At 41.3% G+C, this 22,733-nt stretch overlaps 1 protein-coding gene across 1 annotated transcript in view; it reads right to left on the bottom strand.

The window, feature by feature from the left end:
• LOC128694354 (macrophage mannose receptor 1) overlaps positions 1–22,733 on the bottom strand; it is a 175,642-nt gene that overhangs the window by 62,872 nt on the left and 90,037 nt on the right. The window contains exon 9 of the mRNA XM_070093469.1: positions 21,377–21,519. Coding sequence (XP_069949570.1) covers positions 21,377–21,519 — 143 coding nt within the window. The remainder of the gene's footprint in view (positions 1–21,376; positions 21,520–22,733) is intronic.

The raw sequence follows: 22,733 nt of genomic DNA, 5'->3' as shown, positions 1-22,733 counted from the left end.
GGGGTGTGGAGGGATGGTCCGTATGAAGGGCTGCCGGAGGGTTCTTACACCCTTAAAATGTCTTTAACAAGGCCTATACCATCCTATGTTACGATGACCGGTTATAGAACACAGGTTTATGTGTACTATGCTGGTCAGAGGAAAACATGTCGTTTTTGTAGCTCTTATGAGCACATGGCAGCCCAGTGTCCGAGGAGGCAGGCTCCTCGAGTTCTGGGAACTCCAATTGTGATTCAGCAGCCATGTGATTTGGTGCCTGGCTCTGGTGCCTCGGGAGGCCGGAGGACTGACCTCTGGAGCGAGGAGGTCGAACGGGAGGTGGCGGCGGCGGAGACGTGTGTCACTCTCCCAGGGGCGTCGGGGTAGTCGAAGGTGACATCTGAGGAGTCTTTAGCCCAGGAAGCTTCGACCCAGGATGGTTCATTGGCGGATGTGATCAAGGATTTTCTGGATGGGGAGGAGCCCTGTGCAGAAGGTGTCCTCAGTTGATGTGAGGACGGAGCGCTGGAGGGACAACAAATCGTGGAGGAAGACTTGAGTAAGAAAGGACTGGAGTGTGTGGTGGTCGTGGAGGTACACCAGGAGGATTCGCCGGGTGGTGATATGTGTGTAAGTGGAAGTTCTAGGAAAAGAACTGCTGCGTCAGAGATAGACGAGGTCATTACCCCGGGGCAGAGGCCGGGGAAGAAGTCATGGGCAGTGGTGGTGGAGCCGATGCCTCATAGTGGTAGAGGTGCGCCTGAGTTGCACAGTGGGAGAGGGAGGGGGGAGGTGACTGCACAGGAAAACTCGAGTGACAAGGGAACACGTAATGTGAAAAGTGCAGTGAGTAAATCCCAGCGGCATAGGGGAAAGCCGCCCCTTCTATAAATTTCAGGTGTGTCACTTCAACTCCATATTGTTTCAGACAATGGAACAATACTCTTCTCCAGACTGAGGGACTGACCACCTCAAAACTTTAAGGGTGATGGACTGATTACATCGTCTTCAAGTCTCTTCTGCTTCTATCAACTTCTCTGTACTCGACTGAAGAAGTCTACTGTGTAGGCGAAACGTTTCGAAATAAAGATACCTAACTGTTGCATATGTGTCTTACCTAACAACCTGTCGGTATTTTATATCATTTTATTGTTCAAGACTGTTATGTTGGGGGAGGTGGTAGGAGGGATGACATGGCTAGTCTTCGGAGTAGAATAGCTGAATTACACAATGATAGGTTTGATGCAATTAGGGTTAGAGCGGGGTTAGAGGACGTATTGTGGGGTGATAAGCCGTCCGGGTTTGTTTTACGTAAATTTCGAGACCGACAGAGAGTAACCACCATTCTACAATTGGAGACAAGCCCTGGGGTGGGAGGGTATCCAGAGGGTCGGGTCCTATCCAATACGGAAAGTATGAGTCTCTATGCTGATAGTTGGTTTATGGAAAAATGGAGTTGGAGGGAGGGGGGCTCCTGGGAGGGTATTTTTGAAGGGGGGTTCCATAGTGTTTTAAGTGAGCAGGATAGAGTGGGGTTGGAGGGTGGTATAAGTGAGGTTGAGGTGGAAGAGGCAGTTTTCGGGATGAGTACCGGGAAAACACCAGGGATAGACGGTATACCAAATGATTTTTATAGAGCACACTGGGGGTGTATTAGGCAATGCTTTGTTAGGGTATTGGATCATATGTTAACTAGTGGGAAGTTGGGCACATCGCAAAGTACGGGTGTCATAGTTTTGGTGCCAAATTATTATTATTATTATAATCAAAAAAGAAGCGCTAAGCCACAAGGACTTTGGTGCCAAAGCAGAGGGGGGGGGGAAGAGAGTTGAGTGCTTACCGAGCAATATCTCTGATGTGCGCAGATTACAAGGTTTTTGCGAAAATTTTAGGTAATAGACTGAAGGTCATGGGGTCGGTGATACATGGGGGAAAGTTTGGAATCCCGGGGAGGAGTATGCGGGTAGGTCATGAACGCATTAGGGATTTCCTCGAGGGTAGTAGTAGGGGAGGTATTCTTGGTCTGGATTGGGAGAAAGCTTATGATTATGTGGATAGGGAATTTTTGATTGAGAGTATGGTGAGAATGGGGTTTGGAGGGAGGGTGGTGGGATGGGTGAGGACATTGTATGCGGATGCATCGATGAGAGTACAGGTAAATGGTAGGTTGGGTAGTCCTGTAAGCATGGGGAGGGGTTTAAGGCAGGGGTGTCCACTCTCCCAAATACTCTTTGCATGTATGCAGAATCCTTTCTATGTTCTGGTTGATGGTGGGATGGGAAGGATGGGGGAGAGTGGAGGCTTTTGTGGGAATATTGTTGGTTATGTAGATGATACAACTGTTTTACTTAATGAGATAGAAGATTTAAGTAAAGTGGGAAGGGTACTTGAGATTTTTGGGAATGCTACTGGGATGAGAGTTAATAAGAAGAAATCACAGTTGCTGGAGGTGGGAGCTTGGGTAGGCGGGACCTTGGGGGAGGAGTTTGGCTGGATAATTGTAGAAAGGCTCAAGATTTGTGGGATTTTGTATTTGGCAGATGCACAGGAGAGCAGGAGGGTTAATTCAGAAATGGTAATGGACAGAGCTTTGAGTAGGCTCAGGAGTCTATGGGCCGGGGATGTAACCTTGCATCAATGGGTTGTGGTGGTAAATACGCTGATTTATAGTAAGGTGTGGGGAGTGGCGGAAATTTATCCCTTACGAAGCCAGGATATTATGGAATTACAAAGGAGAGTATTAAGGTATGTGTGGGGTTATGGGAGGGCGTGGTTGGGCAAAGATGTGGTAATGACTGCGGTAAGACAGGGAGGATTCGGATTGATGGCATTAGGATCTAGGGTAAAGGCGCTATATGTAAAGCAAAGGTATATTCGGGCAGCGGGGGAAAGGGGTCTTCGAGTGGGGGAGGTGATGGGGGATATCCGCAAATGGTGGGGTGGCAGGGACTTAGTGGAGTGTGAAGATATGTTGAGGTTTATGTTAAAGGTTCGCAATGTTAAAAAGCTCAAGGTAAAACTGTTGGTGGGTGTGGGTCGTCGTCAGGAATCAATGCAGGGGATGGCAGTGTATCCCACATATGACTGGAGAGTGATATGGGTGGAATTTAGTAAACTAAGAATACAGGCAAGAGTGAGGGAATTAGTATACAGATTTCTTATGGGGACGTTAGCATCGAAAGAGGTGCTAAGACGAATGGGTTTTGTGAGAGAGGCGTCATGCGGTTTTTGTGGGGAAGTTGAAACTGCTTTCCATGTAGTATATTTTTGTTCTGCTTTGGAGGTGGTAAGATTGTGGTTGAAGAGGGTTTTCCTTTTATTGGGGGGGGATGTCAGATATCACCCCTTTGGACTTTAATGTTAGATATGGGAGGGATGCCCAACGAGGTGGGGAGGGCTATCAGATACGTAATAGTTGATCACTTGTATGTCTCTTGGGGGATGAGGGAGGTGGAGGGAAACATTAGGATAAAAGCGATGGCGGCGTGTTTTTATAGGACAGCGTGTAGGAACAAACAATTATATGGGGGAAGGTGGGTAACTAGTTTTCCGGAGGGATATCGTGGACTTACTGTTGAACGTTTACTCCGCTTGGTGACGGGGTGAGAGGCAAGGGGTTGGTCTCTTCAGTGGTGTGTCCTCTTGGAGTGATTGGACGCCTGATGAGGAAGGTTGACTGGTTTGCAAGGTGTTTGATGTGGGTAAAGTTTATTTGCAGGGAGCCGTCGGGGGCTCCGGGGTATGTAGACCTTATGAATTTTGTAAAACCTACAGAGTTAAAAGTTGTATGTGATTTTCTCTTTTTTCTTTTATCATTATAAGAACCATTTTATATAGGGGGTTTATATTCATATGTATATGTGAGGATATGCTTTATAAATTCGAATCTGATGATAGCTTTGTCCTTGTCATACGTCTTATTTTTATCGTATAATTGAAGGGGTACATTATGAACTATATTCGAGAATATATAAGTATTTTATGGGGTTTATATATACCCTTCATTTTGTATGGAAGGTCATATTATATACTGAGTGTTAATCGGTAACATTAACTTTGTGTGTGTGTAGGTGTGTTTGTGGGAACCAATGTTTTAAGTATAGTTCTATATTTTTAGTTTATTTGGTGACTAGTCATTTTGCGTTTTATTTCTATGTATAATCCGGTGTGTTCTGTACGAACACATGTGCACATACACGTATGTGTGTATATGCATGTGTATATATATAAATCTATATATGATTGTAGGACTTGTTCCTACATGTTTTATAAAGACTCCGACTGTTTGTTTGGAAGTCGGTATGTTTTTTTTTTTTTCCATAAATTGGTTGGGTTATTTCAGTAGAATTTTGTTATATCAATGTGTTAAAATGTATTTTGTATTTTGTGTGTACCTGACATTGTCTGCCACTTCTGTTATTGGATGTTATATATTGCTTATTTTTTCGTGTATGATCCAGTCTGTTCTGTAAGAACACATGTGCACATACACGTATGTGTATATGTGCATGTGTATGTATATACATATATACATGATTATAGGACTTATTCCTACATGTTTTATAATGACTCCGACGTTTTGTTTGGTAGTCGGTATGTTTTTTTCCGTAAACTGGTTGGGTTTATTTCAGTAGAATTTGGCTTGATAAAGCTCCTGGAGAGCGAAACGTTGCCACAATAAATGTCACATTAGTTGCACTTGTGTCCTTTTACTTTACATATTGTCGGTAATTCTACCAACTTTATTACAGTAGAATTTTGTTATATCAATGTGTTAAAATGTATTTTGTTTTCTTGTGTGTACTGACATTGTCTGCCACGGTTTTTTTATTTGCTAATTGTCGGCTGGTGTTTTTTTCTTTTTATGGTTTATGTATATGTTGCTTTTAAATAAAATTTATATATAAAAAAGTTTGAGTATGTACCAGCATCTTGACGCAGTTCTCACCCTTGTTAAAAAGAAGAGACGTCATCAGTAAAAAATTCCCTGAAACCCGTATAAAATTAAATACATAATGTTTCCTTTAAGTTAAAATAAGTTGATCCTAGATAAGGGATCTTGGAGTGAAATTAGATTTACCTTCACTTTCCTGGGATCCTCCCACTAATAGAATTACTAGGCTTCATTTCTTGCATTTGTGGTGCTTCCCCATAAAGATAACAATACTTGCAAGCTTGTGGAGAGACCTTGATGCTTTTTTGTTTTTTTGTATTTAGGAAAACTGAATACATAAGCAGTATACTGCTAACCAATTCTATAGAATAATTACCCAATGAAACCAAGAGCTTGATATGCTTCTCTGTGAAATTCCATAAAGCAGGAAGTGTTACATAGAGATGAGACTTCAAGAGATCAAAGTGGATACCGCCAAATATTCCATTATAAATTCATAAACAAGGACACTTTCAGTGGTAATAGTAATTTCAGCTAGCTGGAATTACTATTACAAAGGTATTGCTTCATGGCACGATTCCTAATTACATAATGAGCCATTTACATGTCAGTCATCATCGTGACTAAGAATACATACTTGCGTTACTATTGAGAGAGTCAGCCAGGATATGATTAAAGAACTTTATTTCAGTCAGTCCAATAAAACTCACTAAATGATCAGCAGGACTCAGTAATATAATGAATTACATAACATTAATTCATAACATTGATTCATTAGAAATGCCAATCATACATGCACCCATGCATACAAATATACATGTACACCTGTTCACCAGAATAAGAATAAAATAATATAAGATCGTTAAAAGGTCTCTAAGTAAGCTTTAAAACAAAAAATGATACGTTTATTCCATTTTCAAAGAAAAATATGTCACTCCACAAAAAAAGTTATATAGAAACTATAACTTTCGGGCAGTTCAGCATAATTCACAAATTCGACTTGTTAAACACACCAACATATTATATATATATATATATATATATATATATATATATATATATATATATATATATATATATCGTGCCGAATACGTAGAACTGGTAAATTAGCAAGAACTCATTTAAAATTAAGTCCTTCTACCAAAAGAACCATAGAAAACTTACTTAACCTTATTATAACAAGCGCAATTTAATTTAGCCTAATCTAACTAAATATATTTTAGATAAGCTGAAAATAATTTAATAATAAACAAACACAACGATATATATTTTTTTCGTTAGGTTTAGAATGTTTTTTGCCAAATTATTGCATACACAATTTTTCGCTTGCCTTATTCGGCAAGAAAAACGTTGCTGTTTAAGCCAAAATCCCAAGTTTCAACTATTCGGCAAGACACACACACAAACATATATATACAATTTTTTTTTCAACAAGTCGGCCGTCTCCCACCGAGGAAAGGTGACCCAAAAAAGAAAGAAAATCCCCCCCAAAAAAATACTTTCATCATTCAACACTTTCACCTCACTCACACATAATCACTGTTTTTGCAGAGGTGCTCAGAATACAACAATTTAGAAACATATACGTATAAAGATACACAACATATCCCTCCAAACTGCTAATATCCCAAACCCCTCCTTATATATATTGGTTCCAGGACACTTAAAAGTTGCTGAAAATATTCCCGCCATCTACCCAATACCTCCATCTCACCATCTATTAACTCCCCTACTCTGTTTTTAACTGACGTATCCATTCGTTCCCAAGGCTTTCTTAACTTGTTTAACTCGCTCCATTTTTTTTTCTTATTTTCATTAAAATTTCTTGACAGTGCCTCTCCCACTCTATCATCTGCTCTCCTTTTGCACTCTCTCACCACTTTCTTCACCTTTCTTTTACTCTCCATATACTCTACTCTTTGTAAAAACCTCTCATAAGCTACCTTTTTCTCTTTTATCACTCCCTTTACTTCATCATTCCACCAATCACCCCTCTTTCCTCCTGCCCCCACCCTCCTATAACCACAAACTTCTGCCCCACATTCTAATACTGCATTTTTAAAATATTCCAAACCTCTCCAACCCCCCCCCCCACTACTCATACTTGCACCAGTCCACCTTTCTGCCAATAGTTGCTTATATCTCACCCGAACTTCTTCCTCCCTTAGTTTATACACTTTCATCTCCCTCTTACCTGTTGTCATTTTCCTCATGTCCCATCAACCTCTTGTTCTAACTGTATGTACAACTAGATAATGATCCGATATATCAGTTACCCCTCTATAAACGTTTACATCCTGGAGCCTACCCATCAACCTTTTATCCACCAATACATAATCTAATAAACTACTTTCATTACGTGTTACATCATACCTTGTATATTTATTTATCCTGTTTTTCATAAAATATGTATTACTTATTACCAAAATTCTTTCTTCATATAGCTCAATTAAAGGCTCCCCATTTTCGTTTACCCCTGGCACCCCAAATTTACCTACTACTCCCTCCACAACATTTTTGCCCACTTTAGCATTGAAATCCCCAACCACAAGTACTCTCACACTTGGTTCAAAACTCACCACGCATTCACTCAACATTTCCCAAAACCTCTCTCTCTCCTCTACACTTCTCTCTTCTCCAGTTGCATATACGCTTACTATAACCCACTTTTCACATCCAATCTTTATTTTACTCCACATAATCCTTGAATTAATACATATATAGTCCCTCTTTTCCTACCATAGCTTATCCTTCAACATTATTGCTACTTCCTCTTTAGCTCTAACTCTATTTGAAACCCCTGACCTAATCCCAATTATTCCTCTCCACTGAAACTCTCCCACCCCCTTCAGCTTTGTTTCACTTAAAGCCAGGGCATCCAGCTTCTCATTCATAACATCCACAATCATCTCTTTCTTATCATTTACACAACATCCACGCACATTCAGACTTCCCACTTTGACAATTTTCTTCTTATTCTTTTTAGTAATTATTACAGGAACTGTGGTTACTAGCCCATTGTTCCCGGCATTTTAGTTGACTTTTACAACACGCATGGCTTACGGAGGAAAGATTCTCATTCCACTTCCCCATGGATATAAAAGGAAAAGTAATAATAACAAGAACTATTAAGATAAAATCAAAGAAAACTCAGATGAGTGTGTATAAATAAACGTGTACACGTATGTGTAGTGTGACCTAAGTGTAAGTAGAAGTAGCAAGACGTACCTGTAATCTTTAATATTTATGAGACAGACAAAAGACACCAGCAATCCTACCACCATGAAAAACAATTACAGGCTTTCGTTTTACACTCACTTGGCAGGACGGTAGTACCTCCCTGGGTGGTTGCTGTCTACCAATCTACTACCACAGAACGGTAGTACCTCCCTGGGTGGTTGCTGTCTACCAACCTACTAACTATAAATATACTACGTATATATATATATATATATATATATATATATATATATATATATATATATATATATATATATATATATATATATATATATATATATATATGTCGTGCCGAATATGTAAAACTGGCCAATTAGCAATAACTCATTTAAAATTAAGTACTTTCTCAAAATTTCTCTTATACGTTTAAAGACATATTTTTTTCATTAATGTTAATGTAATTTTTTTTAATTTTGCACCAAAAGAATCTTAGAAAACTTACCTAACCTTATTATAACAAGAACAATTTATTTTAGCCTAACCCAACTAAATATATTTTAGATTTGTTTACAGTAATTTAATACTAAACAAACCCAGTGAAATATATTTTTTTCGTTAGGTTCAGAATCATTTTGGCGAAATTCTTGCATACACAAATTTTCACTTGTCCTATATGGCAAGATGTGCGTTGCTATTTAAGCCAAGATCGCAAGTTCTGCCTATTCGGCACGACATATATATATATATATACCTGCCTAGTATGGGCCAACAGGCCTCCTTCAGTGTTCCTCCTTTCTTATGTTCTTATGTATATATATGAGAGAGAGAGAGAGAGTAGAGAACAGAGCAAGACGTCTCATTTCTCGCCTGGACCAATCCTGGATAGATCTGCCATTTCAGCAGAGCCTTCAACACAGGAGGGATGTGGGTGGCCTTACTGTTATGTACAAGGCCAATATTGTCAAAGTACCACACTTGGCTCCACTTCGAGGACAGCGTGAAAAAAGCTTTTATGCTAGAAGACGGGCAGAAAGCAGCAACTTCATTCTGGCTGTACACTTCTCCAGAACATCACTCCATCTGAGATCATTTGTACCCAGGATGACTCGAGTATGGAACACATTCGTACAGCATAATGACGTCAACGAGATAAAGTCAGTCAGAGATAAAGTCAAATGCTGGCCCACAGATGGCTCCAACTTCATCCTGTTCCCTATTTGTATGTCTCATAACAATAAAAATGCTTTCAAATGAGCTGATGTAGGTAACAGCTCTTAGCTTGCCAATAAAGTTAGGAATCCTTAACCTGTAAATAGCTTGTCAATAAAGCTAGGGATCCTTAACCTTGTCAAACAACGTGTAAAAAAAAAGGAGGGAGAGAGAGAGAGACCGATAGGGAGGTACCACCTCTGAGACTGGACTGGGGTCCCTCATCCTCAGAGAAAAGAATAAACTTACTTTAGGGAAAACTCGAGTTTTCCCCTGGAGCTGTTTGAATATTTTCTTCCTCTACCACCCCCTATATTCAGTAATCTAAGTGGACTTTATTTAAAGAGAAAATGCATTGAGAAAAATACAGTAGAGAGTAGAACAACATGAATAACATTTTAAAGCTACATCTCGAGTACTTCGTCCAGCTCCCCGGCTTTGGTCTGCGTGCCCAGAATGCTGCAAGCATTTCCTCTCTGGATCACAACACTGAATTCCTGAAAGGGGCAGCTGGCCTTTCTGTGATTCTAAGTTTCTATGAGCTTTTCACCCGGCTCTTTGAGGAACTTTAGAGCACACTTGCTCCATGTTCAAAGGGTTTCTGACAGAACTGGGATGAAGTTATAGCCAGAGGACAGGTGTTCATATTTGCGAATCCTCTGAGTCTCTCTGTAGCTGGAGACTCCACCCTCTGCAGCTTCAGAGTATGGCAAATAGGTGTCTGCCAAAGCGGCAGCACAGGTGTAGTCCTAGGCAATCTGCTTACCATCCTTTCATGGTAGCATAGTGACTCCATCAAAATGCTTTTGACTTCCGTCAAACCTTTGTGCTTGGGATTCCCGTTCAGCTGGGCAACAGTTTATGATGTCGCTGGCCTCCTCATGTCTAACATACTTCCCTTTTGATGTATGACACACGAGACCATGAAGTCCGAATTGATCAGCCGACGTCCTGCCGCAAATACACCTATGTTCGGTGAGTATGGGGGCGGCTAGGCGAAGAGCAGCACCTGTTGGCAATTTTTTTCCATTATCGGTTTGCCCCAGTGGAACTGTTTGTGCTCTCTGGGAGGAACTGGTCTGCTTGAGGGGCCTACAAGGGTGTCGTATAGCATGGCTGCTTCAATGAACCTGGGGTCTTGACCTCCTACTGCACCTCTCAAGCGTTCAGGGACAATCTCCTTGACTGGAAACCATACAAGAGGACAGAAATGCAGGTAAAGCTACCCGCGTTGCCTTGCGCACTTCTTTACCTTCCAGTCGCACTGGAAGAGTTGCCTGATCCCACTGCTGATCTTCCAGTGACAGATTCAATGCTTTCTTAAAGTTTGATCTCAAGAGTCAGTCATATTCGTTGATTGTTGGGTTGGCAGAGTAAGACACCTTGTGAGGAGACACAGGGCATAATGGGCATCAACATCCCTTATTCTCTCCTCTATTCTCTATATGGACATCATCTCTACCTAGGTAGTTCTGTTTATGAGTTATTATGGCCCTCTTTATGGGCTAAACATTTTCTGTAAAGATCGCATTATACTGCATTTGTCAGTAGCCATCGTTTGTTCTTGAGAATGATGTGGGTGAGAGGCAAGGCTAAATCAAAAGCTCCTCTGCTCTGAAGAATAGTGACAAAAAATATATATAGGGAAATGGTAGCAAATAAAAGGAAAATCGTGAAATACCTAAAGACTTACTACTGCTATGTGCATGAGAATATCGGATTTCCTAGATTCACCAGAGAAAGCTCACTACGTGGGAGCTGAAAACAAGGTTCATTGTTTTCTTGATTCTTTTTATCCATGTATGATACCTTTCTGGCATTGAGAAGTGACTGAAACACATCAAATATATGGACACGACTCACGACATCGTAATGACACGATTGCATACAAACTATACCACGGGTGGGGTTTGAACCCACGATCAGAGTCACAAAACTCCAGACCGTCGCGTTAGACACTGGACATGCTAGCTACAATAAGATTCATCAGGTTTGATGATTTTGTGTGTTAAAAAGCGTGAAATTATTATTCCCGGTAAACCATTATAAATAAATTTCAGGTTGCCTTTTCTGAACGGCTTGAGTGTGCATAAAAGAGCCAGGGCAGTACGCATTGTTCGCATCGCTCTCGGGCCGTGCGGGCAGACTGCGCAGTAGCTCCTGACTCTTTTGGTTTCTGCGCAGTTTTCCTCAGTGCACTCACAATGGCGGAAGGTGCACGTAGGCGAGTCAACACCGTCTGCCTTTAATTAGTGAGAGGCTCGCTCAACAATCAGAATATTCATCTGCTGCTTACTGCGATACTCCGAGATACATATGGTATCAATAATGAAGAGCTTTATGGTGTCTCTTTAAACGGCAATTCGAGGCTTTTTGTCAAATTCAGACAAAATAGTACTTACGAAAACATGGTTGCCAGGTATCAGGATGTGATCAAGACCATTAATCCTGGTGTCACTGTTCGACTTCACGACGTCTCCCGTTTTTACACCTGGATCAAAGTACGAAACGTTCCTTTTGAGGCGGATGAAAGTGATTTGAGGAATGTTTTTGCACGCTATGGCACGGTTCATATGGCAACTTTGGGACGGTGGCATGATGGTCCTCTAGTTGGTATGCCGGAGGGGTCTTTCTCCCTGAAAATGTCCCTCAAGCACCCTATTCCGTCGTATGTGGTTATGGAGGACTTTCTTACGCAAGTATATGTTACGTACTCAGGCCAAAGGCGTACGTATAGGCTTTGTGGGATGTATGACCATATGGCGGCGCAGTGCCCTACAAGACGTGGTAAAACGACGGAAGTAAGGCGGATTGATGTTACAACGGAGCAGTGGTCATATGTTGCTGCTACGCAACAACATACATTGGCTAGTAAACCGTGGAGTGAGGAGGTAGAGGGCGAGATTGAAGAATCACCGGTATGTCTAACTCTCCCTGGTGCAGTGGAGGACGTGGGCGTGGTATCGGCGACGACAGAGGAAGACTTCGTTTATACTCAGGATGACATGGAGCACTCTATTCAAGAAGCTCTGAACGTTTTGTTGGATGCTTCCACATCAGAGGGGATTCAAGGTGGTTTAGAGGATGTAAGTGTACAGGAGAAGGACGGAGCATCCACCGGGCATATTGCTGAACATCAGGTTGTGATCGTGGAGGTTCACAGAAACAACAGTTCTGAGGATGAGATGGATACTGGCAGCAGTTCTCGTAAGAGAGCGGCGGCGATACCTGACTGTGAAGATGTTTTAACACCAGGACAAAGGTTGGGGAACAAAGCATGGTGCGGCGAGACCCGTAGAGACACGGGCAAATCTAAATGTGTTCAGCATGTCAAAGAGAACGACACAGGGGGGGGGGGGGAAGAAGTGCAGATATACGCAAAGGAACCAAGATTGTTAAGGTATCCAAGGGTAAACCTCCAATGAAACATTCAAGTGTCTTACTTTAAATATAAATGGGCTACGATCTGTTGAAAAACGTAAGTGTTTGGAGGTTTTGTTAAAAAATCATGTACCCGATGTCGTGTTCTTACAAGAACACAATTATAAATCTTTAGGTGAATTGCTGATTCCTGAATATATTTTGTACATGGGCTGCTCTAATAGACTGAAAGGTGGTGTAGCAGTGTTAGTTAAAGAGGCTAGCCCGTTTTCTTTGCAAACATGTGAGGTAGGAGAGGAGGGGAGGGTAGTTTGGGTGGATGGGGTTTGGGGTGGGGTACAGGTGGCCTTCCTGGGTGTATACGGACCGGCAGAAGGTGACACGCGTATAAAAAATACGTTTTTTAGGGACGTGTTGGTGTACCATTTATGATCATTGCCAGTCGTCACGATTATTGGGGGTGATTGGAATTGCACTGATCGTCGCAAGGATGTCGAACCTAGAGGGAGAGGTTTTTTTTCAGGATATTTAGGGGATCTATTGCGGAGTGTTAATGTTACGGATGTGGGGGGGGATGAGGTGGGCGGGTTCATGAATACGTTCGTTAGAAGGGAGTATGCGGCAAGACTGGATCGCATATACGTTTCTAGAGGTGTCAGCGTCAGGAGTGTACGTGTGTTAAATGTGAGCTTTTCCGATCACAGAGGTGTTATGGCGGATGTAGACTGGGTAGGATTACCGAGGCGTTTCAGAGGTTTCTGGAAATTGAATGTGGGATTAATGCATAAAAGAGGTGTGAGGGAAGCTTTTGCGAGTGCTTGGAGGGGATGGTGGGCTGAATGTCGGGTGGGGCTTGATATAGTTGAATGGTGGGATACTGTCGGTAAGGTGAAGGTGAGGGATTTTTAGCAGCAGCAAGACAAAGAAGACAGGAGAATGCAGTATGGGCTCTTGAACTATCTTGAAGGTCAAATGCAAGCATGTTATACGAATGGTGGGGGAGTGTATCCGGTGGTTGAAATTGAAAATTTAAAACACTTAATTGGAGACATTCACAATCGTATTTTTGATGCTGCGAGGATAGCGAGTGGAATTGATGAGGTTTTATGGGGTGACCGACCTTCGGCGTTTGTCTTGCGAGAGCAGGGCAAACTTCGCAGGGCGACAGAATTAATGAGATTAGAGGTTCAGGAGCCATTGGGTGCCTTTAGTAGGGGGCAGGTTCTTATGTCAACGGAGGCTATGAATACCATTGTAAACGCATGGTATGAATTGCAATATAAAAATGCTGGGATTTCTAAGGGGGCGCTGGGAGAAATGGGTGAATGGGTACGTTGTGATCTAGAGTACATGGACAGGTTGGATTTGAATGGACCTATAAGTGAAGAAGAGATTAGGTTGGCTGTGGAGGGTATGAGTGTAGGGAAGTCACCGGGGATTGACGGAATCCCTTGTGATTTTTACAAGGAAAATTGGGATTGTATTCGTGAATTTTTAGTGATGTTATTTAATGCCATGAAAAATAGTGGCATCATGGGACAGCACCAAAGAACGGGTGTTGTTGTTCTGGTCCCGAAAAAGAAATCTGGGAATCATATACATAATTATAAGGCAATCTCATTAATGTGTGGCGATTATAAAATTTTTGAGAAAATGTTAGGAAATAGGATAAAACGGGTTTTGGAGAGGGTGTTTGGACGAGGGACAATATGGTGTGCCAGGACGATCTATGTGTGTGGGGCAAGGAATTATTCGCAGGTTCATTGAGGAAAGCGGGAGGGGTAATAAAGGTGGAACATTAGCTTTAGATTGGCACGCTGCATACGATTGTGTGGAGAGAGAAGCATTATGGAAGTTTATGCAGTGGCAAGGTTTCAGAAAGGAAATTGTTAGTTGGGCACAGGTTTTGTACGAGCAGGCTATGTTTAGGGTGCAGGTAAATGGTAGGTTGGGAAAAGTAGTTAGGATGCATAGGGGATTGCGGCAGGTGTGCCCTGTATCACAAATTCTTTTTGCGTTGATTCAGGACCCATTTTTTAGAGCCGTGCGGGGGATTGTACGACAGGATGAAATGCAAGGTGAGGTGGGGGTACAATCAGGAATTATAGGTTACGTGGATGACACTACGGTTTTATTTCGTGGAGCAAAGGTTTTAGGAAAAGTGAGCGAATTGGTGGAATGTTTCTGGAAAGCAACTGGGATGACGGTTAATAAGGAAAAGTCAATGCTTATGGGGGTGGGAGATTGTGCGGGTGTGGTATTTGTGGGGATCTTGATACGGTCTTTCATGCAGTTTATTTCTGTACGAGATTGGAACCCATAAGGTTGTGGTTTAGTAGGGTTTTAAGAATGGTGGGTGTGGGTGGGATTAGTGTCTTAAGAGCTTTAAGTTTAGATGTTGGGGAGGAGGGGGGGTGTCGGAACACCGGTACAGAATGCAATCGGATATTTAGTGACGGATTTTGTATACACATCATGGGGTATATAGGCATTTATCTGTGAGGGAGAGAATCAGAGCACTGGTAGCGATTTTTTATGGTACACAGCAGCGAAATAAAGACATTACAGGAAACAGATGGTTTTTATTATTTTCAGAGGGATATTGCAGATTCCATGTCAGGGATTTATGGGCGTTAATACCTTAGAGGTTACACGAGGCTGGCTTCTTGAATATGGGTGTGTGGAGGTGGCACATGATTGGTACAGGTGCGGTCTAATGTATAAATGCTAGGTATGATCGTTAGTTATGATGGATACTATTTTTTTTGTTCTTATATTAATGTGGGTTAACATAAGAAGAACATAAGAAAGGAGGAACACTGCAGCAGGCCTGTTGGCCCATACTAGACAGGTCCTTTACAATTCATCCCACTAACAAACATTTGACCAACCCAATTTTCAATGCCACCCAAGAAACAGGCTCCGATGTGCAAGTCCCACTCAAATCCAACCCCTCCCACTCATGTACTTATCCAACCTAAATTTGAAACTACCCAAAGTCCCAGCCTCAATAACCCAACTAGGTAGACTGTTCCACTCATCAACTAATATTCCACTCATGCATTGCATGACAGGCGTTACATAAAAGCACCTCGTGCAACTTATATGTATAGTTTTTCATTTTATACTTTCCTTGTATTAGCCATGTGGCTGATACCTGGTAACATTCTGCTTGGGGACTCCTGGGATACATGTTTGAAATATGACTAGATATGGACGTTAACAATGTGTGTTTTCTGCACGTAGTCCTATTACACATATTTGATCACTGTTGTGGATGCGATGATTAGTGTAACTGTTTCCTTTGACAGTTTAGTGGATGTAACACTCGTTTTCTTGTGTGTGTATATAAGGTAAGAATGTGTGGTGTGTGTATGTTGCATAATGTTACTTGTATTAGCAATTCAGAATTATCCCATGCTATTAAGTGGAACCCTTTGTGTATTGTACTGAATATAATTTGTATCATTACAGTAATCCAGTAGACTGAGCACCGGAATCATTACATATCGTTCATATTTGAATATTTTGTTATATATGCACTTGTTTATGTATAATGTCCGTATAAAGGTTTTAATGACAAAATATCAAACACTAATACATATTATAGATGTAACGTTTCTCTTTGTTTATAATAATGTATATAATATGTATTTGATTAATGTAACGTAAAATTTGTGTAATCTTGTTTTACCTTAGGCTAGGTACATAATACATAGTGGACGGGCGACAATTTTTGTCAACACAAGTTAACCGTTCTAGCGTATATATTGATAATGGTAATTATACTTTCTGTGAATGAAATGAAATGTGATACTTTCTTTATTTAATGTATTGTACTGTTTTAAATAAATAAAATAAAGAAAAAGCTCCAGACCGTCGCGTTAGACACTGGACATGCTAGCTACAATAAGATTCATCAGGTTTGATGATTTTGTGTGTTAAAAACAGTGAAATTATTATTCCCGGTAAACCATTATAAATAAATTTCAGGTTTCCTTTTCTGAACGGCTTGAGTGTGCATAACAGAGCCAGGGCAGCACCAAGTGTTTGCATGCAGGCAAATTTGTTATAAAGTGAAACACTAAAAGAAAAACTGGGTATGGTGGGAATCTGTACCATTTTTGGTTAATGAATCATCTGATGGGCTTCAAATTTTTGGTTAATGACTCATCTGATGGGCTTCAAATTTTTGGTTAATGAATCATCTGATGGGCTTCAAATTTTTGGTTAATGACTCATCTGATGGGCTTCAAATTTTTGGTTAATGACTCATCTGATGGGCTTCAAATTTTTGGTTAATGACTCATCTGATGGGCTTCAAATTTTTGGTTAATGACTCATCTGATGGGCTTCAAATTTTTGGTTAATGACTCATCTGATGGGCTTCAAATTTTTGGTTAATGACTCATCTGATGGGCTTCAAATTTTTGGTTAATGACTCATCTGATGGGCTTCAAATTTTTGGTTAATGACTCATCTGATGGGCTTCAAATTTTTGGTTAATGACTCATCTGATGGGCTTCAAATTTTCATCAGTAGAGAAGCTTCCCAATACCAAGATCACACTGCTAGTGGGCGCCATATGTTGCGATTTGATAATTTTATTGAAGAAATAGTGATGGTGGCCTGGTGGTTAACGCTGTCGCTTCACACGGTGAGGGCCTGGGTTCGATTCCCAGCCAGAGTAGAAACATTGGACGTGTTTCTTTCCACCTGTTGTCTATGTTCACCATCAGTAAAATGGGTACCTGGGTGTTAGTCGACTGGTGTGGGTCGCATCCTGGGACACTGACCTAAGGAGGCCTGGTCACAGACCGGGCCGCAAGGGCGTTGACCCTCGGAACTCTCTCCAGGTAAACCAATGTATGCTTCAAAAATATTACTGACGATGCCTTCTATAATAAGGACGATAACCCATAAATTTATTCTGAATAGGTGTAAATCAGGTTTAAATTTTTATTAAGAAAACTGCTTCCAGTGTAATAACTAGAGAATGCCTCATCTGATCGGCTAAAAGCTCTGAATGGGGGCGTAATTTGATGAGAAGTATTTTCATATTTATTTTGATCTGAGTGGGTTCCAGCAGGCAGACAGGCAGTCTCAGGTGCTAGGTTCATCACCTCCCAATTTCCAACAGGGATATTTCTTTTTTTGGAATATTTTCCAGTAATCTGTAGGCAAATTCGCAACCACCGCTGGTAACAACGGTGCTCCAAGTGGGTTCTCAGTAAATTATTTTCTGTCAAGCAACGTTTGGGTTTCCGTTGTGTTTGAGAGACTGCACTCTCTCACCTGTGTGTCTGTCACACGAGTATCACTCACTGGAATCTCATGGAAAAACGCCTAATTCCGCTTTGCAAAGATTGTCAGATTGTCTGCTCACCTTTTCTTAATAGACTGTTCTGTCTATCAGGGGGTATGCGGAATTCACTTCCGATCTCTCCACCTTCCCAGCACACTCAAACTGACCTCCTCGCTAAAAGTCTCACTTTTGATGGTGACTCACTCTCTCTTTGACTTTAACAGCAACCAACTTATTGCACCAACTTTGAATTTATTTTACATTCTGCACTCTCCACTATCCCTCATTCCTAACCTCCATATATTCCTCCTTTAGTGAATCCCTCCCTGCAATACTGTATGACTCTTCGAGTTTATCACTTAGTCTGATTATATTTATTTTGATGATGTATACTTGTGTCTGCACAGGGTTGAGAGAGCTAAATTGAAAGATATGTTTGTCTTAAACCGTTTATTGTCAGAGAGAGCCCATTCATCTAAATTTTCCTCCCGTAACCTGGCATATTAATTTAACCCGGCCAGGTATTACAGCCCTTGTAAGTACTCGTGATCGTGATTTATTATTATTATTATTATTATTATTATTAAAGATTAGCCGGTATTCTCCCGGCCCGGGCCTTTTCCAAGTGGTGGCCCGGCCTTGGCTCCCACTTTAGGGAGTGTCTGAGACCTAAGTCTCCCATGGGAGGAGGCACAAGTACCTCATCTTTGGGACCAACTGTCCCCAGGCCTAGCCACAAGCTAGGCCTCTCTGGTCTGCCATCCCCGCCCCAAGGGGGTAAATGGGAATGACAGTCTTATGAGGTAAAGGCTCGGGCTCAGGCACCTACCCTGCCCTAGAAGGGCTGGGCATGGTGTCCACGTGATCGTGATACATCGTCACCAGTGATACATTAGTGTGTAATTTTTTTTTAAACTATTGTTTCGAATTATGCAAATAACAAGATTAACTATAGTTTTATTTAAGCTTGTATCTTAGTAATTATTCAGTTTTTCTTTTCAAGAACTGAGTGAGGTGTTCGTAAATATGATTATAACTTTTAGTTATATGTGGTGTTTGTAAGTGTTGCATGAACCATGTACATTAATAAGTGGGTGCATGGCATTGCGGCTTATTAATTAAACTTATTACAATTTGCATTCACTCTATATTAGATAAAGTCAATACAAATCCATAATTTAATAATTTTCTAGGTAGTAGGTTGGTAGACAGCAACCGCCCAGGGAGGTACTACCGTCCTGTGGTAGTAGGTTGGTAGACAGCAACCACCCAGGGAGGTACTACCGTCCTGTGGTAGTAGGTTGGTAGACATCAACCACCCAGGGAGGTACTACCGTCCTGTGGTAGTAGGTTGGTAGACAGCAACCACCCAGGGAGGTACTACCGTCCTGTGGTAGTAGGTTGGTAGACAGCAACCACCCAGGGAGGTACTACCGTCCTGTGGTAGTAGGTTGGTAGACAGCAACCACCCAGGGAGGTACTACCGTCCTGTGGTAGTAGGTTGGTAGACAGCAACCGCCCAGGGAGGTACTACCGTCCTGTGGTAGTAGGTTAGTAGACAGCAACCACCCAGGGAGGTACTACCGTCCTGTGGTAGTAGGTTGGTAGACAGCAACCGCCCAGGGAGGTACTACCGTCCTGTGGTAGTAGGTTGGTAGACAGCAACCACCCAGGGAGGTACTACCGTCCTGCAGCAAGGGAGGTACTACCGTCCTGTGGTAGTAGTTGGTAGACAGCAACGAGGTACTACCGTCCTGTGAGTGTAAAACTAAAGCCTGTAATTGTTTTACATGATGGTAGGATTGCTGATGTCTTTTGTCTGTCTCATAAACATGCAAGATTACAGTTATGTCTTGCTACTTCTACTTACACTTAGGTCACACTACACATACATGTACAAGCATATATATACACACACCTCTGGGTTTTCTTCTATTTTCTTTCTAATTCTTGTTCTTGTTTATTTCCTCTTATCTCCATGGGAAAGTGGAACAGAATTCTTCCTCCGTAAGCCATGCATGTTGTAAGAGGCAACTAAAATGCCGGGAGCAAGGGGCTAGTAACCCCTTCTCCTGTATATATTACTAAATGTAAAAGGAGAAACTTTCGTTATTCCTTTTGAGCAACCCCGCCTCGGTGGGATACGGCCGGTGTGTTGAAAGAAAGAAAGAATTTAATAATTTATCTCAGCTAGTTGTAAGCACAGTATCCAGAACTATCTAGCGGTAGTTTCAGACTCTAATTGTTTTGGTGACCGTTGTGAACTGAGGAAGGGTTGAGTGGTGGTTCTCTGAATTTATTTAGTGTAACAATTTTCCCAAGCAGATCCTTAGAAGCTGGCAGCTGGTTCACGTCATATTTGCTACCAGCCATGGGTCATCATGAGGGTGAATTTACTGTTGTAGTTGAGAAAGTACTTCTTAATTATTACTCTAAATGCTGTTTACATCTGAATTGGCATATGTTTAACTTTCTGTACCTCGTTTATGCAGTATACATGAACATATTTGGTGAAGAATTGCAGTTAAATCACATGTTGGTTCTGTGTCTGCTTTAGTTCCTCGTTTGATTTAATACTGAGCAGTTGGGTACTGCAGACCTAGACAAGGACCTGAACTCGTGAAAGTATATTAGGATATTTTTAAGTGCGGTGTTTTCTAAGTGTGGTGTTAGTAAAGGTGTTCCTAAATGTAACTTGCGTTATTTGTAAGATAAGCATCTCAAGAATCTGAAAAAGGAAATGAGCAAGATAACGATTATAAATAAATTCAGGGGGAAACTGGTTAACTATACATGATTCCTGGAGGTGGGAAGAAGAGCGTTTGCAATTTAAAGAAGGGGCGGGAATGTTGCAGTGCGGATGGTCATTTCAGTTACGATGTTTTTGTATATCTGGTAAGACAGTTATTGAATGAATGATGGTGAAAGTATTTCCTTTTTTTACGTCATCCTACCTATGTTGGAGACGGCCAGTGTGTTAAAAAAATGAATTTTTCCCTATTAAAAATATACGATAATTATTTTCGATAACTTAATTAAACAGAATAGTTGGTCAACCTTTCTGCGTGATGCAGTATGGCAGAAAATCACCTTCAGTGATGGGGACAACAAGAGAGCCTTCCTGTGTGTTTTAGTAAGACTAACAAGACCTGTGTGTTAAAGAATGACAGGAAAGCCATCTTACGTGATTGAGTATGACAGGTAAAAGCATCCTTTGTGATGGAGTATGACAATATATCTAATATGTGTGATGGTGTATGGAGTGGCTTCCCTTACAGGAGCTTGAAGAATGTACTAAGTGAGAAATTATCTCATGAAATCCATCTTTTTTGATTGATGTATTACGTAAACAGAGATCTTGGTTTATGTAAAATGTGTTAAGGATTAGGGATAGCCACATATTGTGACAGAATTAGACAGACACTTACCCAATACATGTGTCCGTCTGGCTCTCCCGAGGCCCAGTTTGTAAAGGTAACTGCTGTATGGTCCATCCAACGGAAGCCTCGGATATTAAACATTCCAATCCACACGTTCACCGTCACTGTCTTCAAAATAGCTGTCACGTAGGCTGTTGAGAAGAAAGAACGATGTCATATGAGGTACAAGGGAAGAAGGTAATTGTCAAATTAGTATGAGTAATGAGGTAACTGGGTGTTAGTAGTGTTGTGGGTTGTATCCAGTGAGATGATGGCATGCTTATATAAGCAAGGGATGAGTTCTGAACTAAGATAGGATGACAGAACTCTGGAGAAAAAGAACAGTTTATTTTTAAGATCCCAAGACGTTGCTGTGTCTAACAGGAATGCAGATAAATCAATTAGAGAACCGACAAGTTGATGGAGGGATTTTGTTATAAGGACTTCTTCACTTGCCTAACCTACAGTCAGGACCTACTTCCACATGTGGATTTGTCCACTGTGATACCACCTACGACGGCTTCACCTCACCTGTCTACAGTATATAAGCCACTTCACGTATATGTTGTATTCTTTTCAAGATTGATGGACTGATTACATTGGCTCCAGACTGAGGGATTTATTACTTCAGGGTTCTGATCTTCACAATTCTTCTTCGTACAGGGCTGGTGAAGCCAATGTCTGGTGAAACGTTTCCTCAATAAAGATACCCAGGTGTCGCACATGCGTCTAATTCATCAACTTGTCGGTTCTCTGAACCATTTATCTACATAAAGTAATTTAAGGGATTTCAATCTTTCTTCATACAGAATATTTCTTATGCTATTTATTAATTTTGTTATTCCTCGCTGAACGTTTTCTAACAAATTTACATCCATTCTGTGGTATAACCCTTTGTAATAAATACCGACGAGTTGATTTAGAAAAGCACGTAAGCAAACACTAGGACATGTTTATTAGAAAACATTTCGGTTTTGGGAAATTGATCACTTCTAACATGCAGAGGTTAAAAAGACAGTATATGCAGGCGGAGAGCGAGGTGTGAGTGACGCATGTTGACCTGAAGAATGTCAGAGATAAGGACGGGTAGACGATGAGATCATGCGACTCCTGTGTTGCTGGGTAGGTGGTGCTTTACCTGGTTGAGTATCATGTATGCTAATGTTTTAGATATTTTATAGTTTCCAGTGTTACGTTCTAATGTGTCTGTGACGGCGATTAGTGAGGCTTTTAGACATCGTCGGCGTCTAAAGTCTTGTTCGGTGAGAACAAGTGTGCCTCTTTCTAGTTCATCAGAGGCCTAGTGGAATTCCTGAGGACACAGGCGTACCTTAAGTAGTCTCTGTTACTGGCATTTCGATTCTCG

The sequence above is a fragment of the Cherax quadricarinatus genome, chromosome 43 (assembly GCF_038502225.1).
Source record: "Cherax quadricarinatus isolate ZL_2023a chromosome 43, ASM3850222v1, whole genome shotgun sequence".
In the NCBI taxonomy this organism is placed as follows: Eukaryota; Metazoa; Arthropoda; class Malacostraca; order Decapoda; family Parastacidae; genus Cherax; species Cherax quadricarinatus.
Note: the sequence above shows the minus strand (reverse complement) of the source record. Positions and strands in the feature narration are given on the sequence as shown.